Source organism: Apium graveolens, chromosome 5 (assembly GCF_009905375.1).
Source record: "Apium graveolens cultivar Ventura chromosome 5, ASM990537v1, whole genome shotgun sequence".
In the NCBI taxonomy this organism is placed as follows: domain Eukaryota; kingdom Viridiplantae; phylum Streptophyta; class Magnoliopsida; order Apiales; family Apiaceae; genus Apium; species Apium graveolens.
This window is the reverse complement of record NC_133651.1, coordinates 22,114,371-22,122,861: the sequence shown is the minus strand read 5'-3', so window position 1 is coordinate 22,122,861 and position 8,491 is coordinate 22,114,371. Positions and strand designations below refer to the sequence as shown.

Sequence of the window (8,491 nt, the reverse complement as noted above, 5' to 3'; positions counted from 1 at the left end):
TCGGTTACGAGAATCAATTGCATTTCTGTTACAACATATACAACAATATTGTATAAAATAAACCTCATCCATTGCTATATCAATATAAGAAATACACTCATTTTACCAGCGGCAGTTTACACATACAATGGCTGAACTCTCGGTATCAATCTTTGTGTTTCTAATACTTAATCTTTTGATTCAACTAAGTTCATGCATTACAAATGAAGGAGGAAATATTGGTGTTTATGAACTGAAAAGAGGAAATTTTTCGATCAAGGTTACCAACTTTGGTGCTACTGTTTTGTCTGTCATGCTCCCTGATAAAAACGGTGGTTTTCTGATTTTTTATTTCTTTTAACAAAATGAGTACTATCACGTAAATAATGGAACCTAATCTATTTATATTGATCTCTAATGCTTTTGATAGTTTGTATGTTGTATTTCAGGAAAACTTGATGATGTTGTGCTTGGTTATGACTCCGTTAAGGATTACTGGGTCAGTTTCTTTTGTACTTTTCAGTAGAAGTACCAGATGATCACGAATCACGATTTCTAGATGGTTAATACTTTCCTGCATCTCTAGAATGATTATCAAGTCCAGGAAATGTATAATGGTTGAATTGCATTAAATTATGAACCTGAATTACTAAAAGCCAACAAAATGGCATGTTTACAGTCATTTTTAGAAGGGAAAACGTAGACTTCGAGGATAAGTATTCTCAAAGTTTTCTTAATCTGATCTACAAATGCAATGTCTTCTTTATCTTCGATCTTTGAAAGAATAATCGGTAGGAATTTTCAGAATATTGCTGATAATATATTCGTAGAACACAATGAATCTTGAAACAGTTTTTTTTTTTCTGTTTTTTTTCTTAAGAGAGTTGATTGAATTGATGTAATGATTCAACAAGATATTTGTTATGCAGAATGATACCACATACTTTGGTGCTATAGTGGGGCGTGTGGCTAACAGGATTGCAAATGCTCGATTTACTCTTGATGGTGTTGTATATCATTTGTCTGCTAATGATGGCAATAACACTCTCCATGGTACAAGTAATAAGTTTTTCTTCTCTCTTTTCCTAGATATTTAGATAATGATCAATGCAAGATCAAATACCAGGTGGTAAAACGGGATTCAGTGAGATGATATGGACTGTTAAACATTACCAGGCGAATAGCGATATAACACTGACTTACAGCAGCCCGGATGGTGAAAATGGTACATACTTGTAGCTTCTCCGCTGCATCCATTTGTCTGTTGAATTAAGGTGTCTTATATTAACAGGTAGAATTGTTTCAAATGGAACAGGATTTCCTGGTGATGTTTCAGTTGAAGTAACATATATGTTGATGGATGGAAATAAGCTGGCGCTGAAATTGAAAGCAAGGCCTAAGAATAAGGCCACTCCTATAAACCTAGCTTCACACACTTACTGGAATCTGGCAGGGCATAACAATGGCAACATTTTGTCACACAGCATCCAACTATTAGCATCCAAGATCACCCCAGTTAAGAAAGACCTGATTCCCACAGGCCATATCGTACCTGTGGCAGGGACGGCATATGATTTCCTACAATCTCGTGAAATTGGAAGCAAAATAGGCGAACTTTCAGATGGATACGATATCAATTATGTGCTTGATGGCACCAGTAAGAAGCATTTGAACAAGGCTGCTATAGTGTATGACAGGAAATCTGGGAGAAAGATGGAACTTTGGACTAATCAACCAGGAGTTCAGTTTTATACCGGTAACATGATAAACAATGAGAAGGGCAAATCAGGGTTTGTTTACCAGAAGTATGCCGGACTTTGCTTGGAGACTCAAGGATTTCCCAACGCCGTGAATCAGCCAAATTTCCCTTCACAAATTGTGAACCCGGGGGAGACTTATGAGCACATTATGGTCTACAGGTTTACAACAGAAGAGAATGTATCTCTTGGCTAGGTTTCTTTTTCTGCTTTCAAGTATTTGTGCTTTTGTGTGAACATTGTAGTTATTAAATAACTAGTTTGATTTGAGGGGTTAATCTGTATCTAAGAACAAAAAGATTTGCAGATGGGCTTTTTCTTAAAGAAAAGTTACATTTTTTCCAATTAGCTTATATAGATTACATTCGATTGTAACCAGCAAATGTTCATGGGTAGACCCATGAGCACATAATAGCGCTTCGGCCTATCTTCGTCTTTCTGCCGCAAATACTTGTGCTTATGGGGAAACATTGTAGTGGCCCATATAAATTACTAATTTGATGGTTGATCAAAAAGACTTGCAGACGGGTTGCATCTTGAAGCCAATACACTTTTTTTGACAATCAAGTAAAATTCACATTGCTATGCATTTATAATCACCATATTCAGAAACAGCTGATGGCTGTACGTCAGTTATATGATACATGCCAGTATGCCACTGTATTTAGAACATAAACAATTCACAGTTAGTATACAAGGAGATATATGATGTGTTCATTAACTGGTACAACCATTTGGAAATTTTTTGCTCAACAAGCTACCGTCAAAAAGTCATCTTAAATGAAACCATATACAACTTGATACTTTAAACTAGCATTTAACAAACCATATAAAAACTAAAAAACAAGTCTTTAATGAAATTGTAAACAACATAATATTTCCACCAAGTACTCCTCGGCATAGTTTATTTGATTCAGCTCAAAACTACTCTTGCGGCCTTCACAAAATGGATGACAACAAAGCAAACTAGGTGTACCCCCGCAAATGAAATCCACAATAGCGAAGCTGCAGTAACATGCAAATGATGACCTCCAATAATTGGTTAACAATAAGACTTAGATAGCAGATACAATTGAACCATGAAATCTGTTAAAAGGATTATGTTGTAGTAGTCTTCTTGAAATCGATCTTGTCAACCTTAACCTCCCCGTCGATAAGTTCATAAACATAGACAACAACACGCAGTGCATCAATGTCCATGAGAACAAAGCTGGGATTAACATCATATGTTATGCTGCTGTAGGCCCCAGTTGCAGATCCTGGATTAATTACTACTCCTGCTTCATGCTTGTAAGCTGTGAACTGATGGGTGTGGCCTGTTACTAGGATGTCTACGTCAAGCTGCCTCTGGAGCATGGCCAATGAATCCAGATCCCCAGATGGAATGACCTTCATAATATATAATCATATTAGAATAGTTCCTTTAACATCAGGGTAGTACGTAACCCAAATCATAGAACAACTCATTCCTCAAATTATTTCAATATTTAAGCCAAGTACATATTTAGGTATAAGATTCTTTTGAGCAAACTCTAACTAGTTTATAAAGAAGAAGTTTAGAGTTGAAGAACCATGTTGAAGTTGAACAATCACAAAAGATGAGTAGAATAAAATGTAAACAAAATGTTAAATGGACAAGGAAAAGAAACAAGATTTGTCCATAATATCAAAACATTTAAGAACATTTTACCGAATCTATAACATAACACTTATAACTACAAAATAAATAATATATATAGTATAATTTGAATATCATAAAATTATTCAAACAATTTATACAGTAAAATAGAACTGTTCAGTGTTCTAACGGGATGAAAATGAATTAAACCTGATGACCATGGCATATTCCAATCTTGAACTGACCAATGGTCAGCGTCTTAGTTTCAGGATAACGTGTCTCTTCATCATATTCGCCTCTAGTGATATGCAAGTCAGGACAGATAGTCCTCAAGTAGTCATGAATCTCCTAAAAAATTATGTATCAAAATTAGGAGACAAGAACACGGTAATATGCAATTCTTATTAAAAAAAAAATAAACAAAGGCGCTACAAACCAAGGAATAATGGCTACATCACTACATCAATAATATAAAGAAACTAAAAATTATCTACAGACACAAATTTTGTGAGAAACCTCTTGTTGAAAGAGTGCATACAGCAAATTACCTACTCTAGATTAAAACTAAAACATCATAGTTCAATTTGATCTTATGTACTACCAACCCAAGGAAAACTTAAGCAAGCTCTTTAAGATAGCATCAGTAGTCGTGCTTATAAATGGTAACGAAATATATCATACTTTACATTTCTAGAAATTAATTAACATGACTTTAGTAGATAAACAAGATGGAACACACTAAAATAGACAAGGAATAAACGTAAAGGTATAAAGGATATCAGATACAGATACATATACAAAAAATGAGTAACTAAGCTGAGGCAAAGTTGTCAACCACTCCCAGTTCTCACTAGTGCCAGAGATCAACAGGCAAAAGCGGTACAAGGCAACTCAAAACCGCAAATTAGTCAATCCATATTAGGAACCAAACCGACTGCATATCAAAAGATAAGCACAAATGACAAACCATAAACAGGATCATATTATACGTGTTACATCCCTAATTATCAAATATATTAGATTCACGCTACAATTCATCGCCTGATCACTCCTAAAACTACATATATTAATTACTACATAGACATTCGAGTTTACTAAATCAACAATCAGTCGAGATAACGGAACACTTCAAATAATTCTAGTTCATATCCAGCACAAAGCGACTTAATATAATACATAAACAGGATCATATTGTACAATGTTACATTCCTAATTATCTGTTACTAGAATCACGCTACAATTCATCGCCTGATCACTCCTAAAACTACATATATTAATTACTACACAGACATTCGAGTTTACTAAAGCAACAATCAGTTGAGATAACGGAACTCTTCAAATGATTCTCTTTCATATCCAGCACAAATCGACTTAATATAATACATAACCAATTCAAATCGGAAACAGAAACACCAGTAACCAATTGAAATCGCAACTAATATGTTGAATAAAAAGGGAAGGAAATAAACTCAATTACTTTGATACATAAATTGCCAGTGCAAAGAATATGTTGAATCTTGCCAGGAACAAGCATAGATTTGAACTTTGGAGGCAAATCAGGAGCTCTGTGTGAAATATGAAGATCGCCCAATGCTAATACTAACACCATCTCTTCTTCAATTAAACTTGTATGCGATTACAATATTAATTCAAACAATAGTCTGAGTTTACGAATCAATTGTGGGTTGGGTCGGACCTAAATGATTTTTTTTAATAATCTATTCACTTAATTATAATTTAGCCCCAAAGGTTATTATAATTTAGCCCCAAAGGTTGTATATTCCCTACCCACTAGGGATGAATAAAATCAAATCGAAACTAACGGTAAAATTTCGATTCGATTTGATTTGAGTTTTTTTAAAAATTTCGGTTATTTTAGTTTTTTGATTTGAATTGAAATAAAATTGGTTCGATTCGGTTTCTCAAAATAGTGGTTCGATTTTAACCAAATTAACTGAATTATACACACATATACAGGGTTGGATTCCATGTAAAATATCTTAATTGGTGTACATAGGAGAACACTTCATTTTTCTTATATTTTTTTGTATCTTTTATTTAAAATACATATGATATGTTAATGAAAACAAAAATTTGTATATAGAAAGAAAAATATGAGAAATTTTTTACAGAACATATACATATGTTATACACAAATCACAGAACATATTATACTTCTATATTTGGTGTTTTATAGTAATCATGACAATATTAATTAAAATTTTGACGTGTTATGTAAAACTAAAATAAATTTATGAGAATTTTTGATGCAACTCAAGAAAAAAAGTGAAAAAAATTGAAGAACACATAAAACATTATTACAGAACATAATAATTCTTTCCGGAAAACTAGTTCTCATTTGAGTTTTACCCTATATATATATATATTATATTTTATATAATATGACATGAACACACCAGCACCAATTGGAGAGTAAGGTGTGGAGAACTTAACTGGAGAGTAGAGTGCGGAGAACTTAATTTTTGTGTTGCATGTGTGTAAAACGAGGAAAAGAGTCACTCAATGTTATAATTATTTATAAACTTAATTATTTTAATTTGTAGTTTTGTGCCGAGATTCATAGTCCTGATTGCTTAACTTTAAATATAATTTCCATCTTTTTTACTTCTAACTTCACAAATTTTTTTTGTTTCTTTTTATTAAGTTGCGTAAATATTTTTTAATTTATTTTGAATTTTTTTAAAAATTTTGTTGTAAGACATAAATTTATTTGTGTTTTTAGAATTAATATCTTTAAATATTTCAGTTTTTTATAAACCGAACCGAATAAACCGAAATAACTCGGTTCGGTTTATAAGTAAGTTCGGTTTGGTTACAAAAAAATTAACTATTCAGTTTTCGGTTAATTTGGTTCGGTTCGGTTTCTGACCGAACCCACACTATAAATTTTGAACATTTTAATCCTTTAATAACTTTTAATATACTTGTTTTAATTTTTGCAATAAATTATCTAAATTTATTATATGTATTATAATTTTATTAATCATAATAACCAATATATATAATTAAATATATTTAAATAATTTATATCGATTATAGTTACATATATCCTTAAATATTATAATATATTATGTATACTGTATGTATTATATTAAGTTTAAATGTTGGTTATTAAGATAGAGAGAGTGAAGTGGTAAAAATAAAATATGGTATGGTATATGACTAAGTAAAATTTGTATAAACTAAAAGTATTTTGAAAGTACCAAAAATTTCTAAATGAAGTTAAAGAAAGTAGTATATTATCAAGTAAATAAGCATCACTAAATCCATTTTTATAATAACTAATTTGTGTTTATCTGACTATTTTTAATATGCAATTCAATCTATAATATACACATATATATATTATATGATAAATAAAAATGATAAAAAAATGATTTATGAACAATTTTGGCCTTCAAGTATACAATCACGAACATAATAACTCTTAAGGGTAATATTAGAAAAAATTTAACAAAAGAATTAGTGAACAAACATATAATTAAAAATTTAAAATATACATTTTTTTTTAGAAATTTATACGTATAACATGTCATACTTTCAGGGTTAAATTATAATTAAGTCTATCTTAGTTTGGGTTTTTTTAATTGGTATGGTAATGGTAATAACCAACTGAATAAATATTGATGCTATATTACTTTTTTTATAATTTTTTATATAATAACTGTAAAAAAAATATATGTTTATTTACTGTAAAAAATTAAATAGTTTTATAATATTTTTGAAAAAATAATTTTCGTCATTTAATAATTATGTAAACAATTATGGAAAATGTTGGCTTAATGTTCATTAGAAAAATGGTCTTTTCTGAAATTTGAAATTTTTCCAAAAATTTATAATTTTTTTAAAGAAAACCTTTTTTGAAATAATGTTTAATCTTATTTTCTATTTTTTTTGTTAGAAGCTTTATCTTATTTCTAGTTGAATCGACTTTCCCATAAGAGCAATTACTAAGCGGTGTCAAAATTAGATAACATGAAGTTTAAGTGCCTAATGAGGGTTGTTGCTTCCTAGTAAAGTGATTAACTTACGGTGTGTAGTAAGGTCTGTGTTACCTACAACAGTGGCGCTTCGTAATAAGTAAGTATTGACATAAAATGTGAGTTGCACCAACTTTGTCCTCAAACAGTCGTTCATGTGCTTTTTGAGTGTTTTGCAATAGGCACTAAAAAAAACGCGCATTTCTGACTAACTTATTTCCGACCAACCGATCGACCGAGAAAATCGGTTACAAATGAATTTATAACTAACCACTATCCGACCACCGACGGTTGGTTATGATCGGATGTGCCCCAATCTTACACGCACGTCATACATAAAGGGGGGCCACGTCCAAGTTAGCATTATTTCCAACCAGCTCATTTCCAACCAAGTCATTCTCGACCAAGTCATTTTCGACCGACGTTGTTAAAACCGGCCACTCTCGTAACATCACCTGATTTTTGATATGTGTTATATTCTTATTGGTTGAGTCAAATATGTGGCTGCGTCAGATCATTTATGAATGTATAGCAGAATATTTCCAACTGTAGCCTGCTACTTTTTAAAAGTAGTTAAAACGGTTTACCTTCCTATTTTCCTCAATGATAACCAATAGTTGGGGATAATTAAGAAAAAAGAAGTATTATAAGGTATGAGTGAAGGTTTTAATCATCCTATTTATAAATATTATGATTTATATAGGTATTGAGTCATTTATTTCACATCTTGTAGACTAGTGAAGTTGAAGGTAAAGTGGAAATTGGAGATCTATAATGTATGTGTGTAGACTGTAAGTCTCTTGAATTTAGATTATATGTGCATAATTATATATTTGCTTTTGATTAAATACATATACATATATTTATATATATTCAAACATTTATATATATATATATAGGTTTAGTAAAATAATGTTCTTATACCTAAAACTAGTTAAGAAAAATATATATGTTAGTATATAGATGTCAATCAATGATCATAGTTGTATGAATCGTCGCTTAGAAAGAAATCGTATTACACTTACTCCAGAATATAAATTGGGTGTTGAGTCGCTTCTAAATTTTGTCGAAGAAAATGATGGGCTGGTTGAAGGTCTGTTGAAATTTCCTTGCAATGATTATAGAAATGAAAGTTG

General features: G+C 31.1%; 2 protein-coding genes across 2 annotated transcripts; one reads left to right on the top strand and one right to left on the bottom strand.

Moving 5' to 3' along the window:
- On the top strand, positions 1-2,764 carry LOC141723629 (uncharacterized). Its single transcript, XM_074525485.1, has 5 exons — positions 1-311; positions 429-478; positions 909-1,032; positions 1,106-1,204; positions 1,295-2,764. Exons 1-5 carry the CDS (start codon positions 128-130, stop codon positions 1,930-1,932), a joined length of 1,095 nt encoding a protein of 364 aa, XP_074381586.1. The 5' UTR covers positions 1-127; the 3' UTR covers positions 1,933-2,764.
- LOC141723630 (vacuolar protein sorting-associated protein 29) lies at positions 2,448-5,061 on the bottom strand. Its single transcript, XM_074525486.1, has 3 exons — positions 4,832-5,061; positions 3,565-3,702; positions 2,448-3,125 (listed from the first exon to the last, which is right to left on the bottom strand). Exons 1-3 carry the CDS (start codon positions 4,961-4,963, stop codon positions 2,835-2,837), a joined length of 561 nt encoding a protein of 186 aa, XP_074381587.1. The 5' UTR covers positions 4,964-5,061; the 3' UTR covers positions 2,448-2,834.
- Between the last annotated feature and the right edge of the window lie 3,430 nt (positions 5,062-8,491).

Bases quoted from the DNA above. Each gene is read 5' to 3' on its own strand.
- LOC141723629 (XM_074525485.1), top strand. From the start codon at position 128: ATGGCTGAACTCTCGGTATCAATCTTTGTGTTTCTAATACTTAATCTT. The intron at 312-428 runs GTGGTTTTCTGA...GTTGTATTTCAG, and splicing joins CATGCTCCCTGATAAAAACG to GAAAACTTGATGATGTTGTG. The intron at 1,033-1,105 runs GTACAAGTAATA...ATCAAATACCAG, and splicing joins TGGCAATAACACTCTCCATG to GTGGTAAAACGGGATTCAGT.
- LOC141723630 (XM_074525486.1), bottom strand. From the start codon at position 4,963: ATGGTGTTAGTATTAGCATTGGGCGATCTTCATATTTCACACAGAGCT. The intron at 3,703-4,831 runs GTAATTGAGTTT...ATAATTTTTTAG, and splicing joins CTGGCAATTTATGTATCAAA to GAGATTCATGACTACTTGAG. The intron at 3,126-3,564 runs GTTTAATTCATT...TATATTATGAAG, and splicing joins GAATATGCCATGGTCATCAG to GTCATTCCATCTGGGGATCT.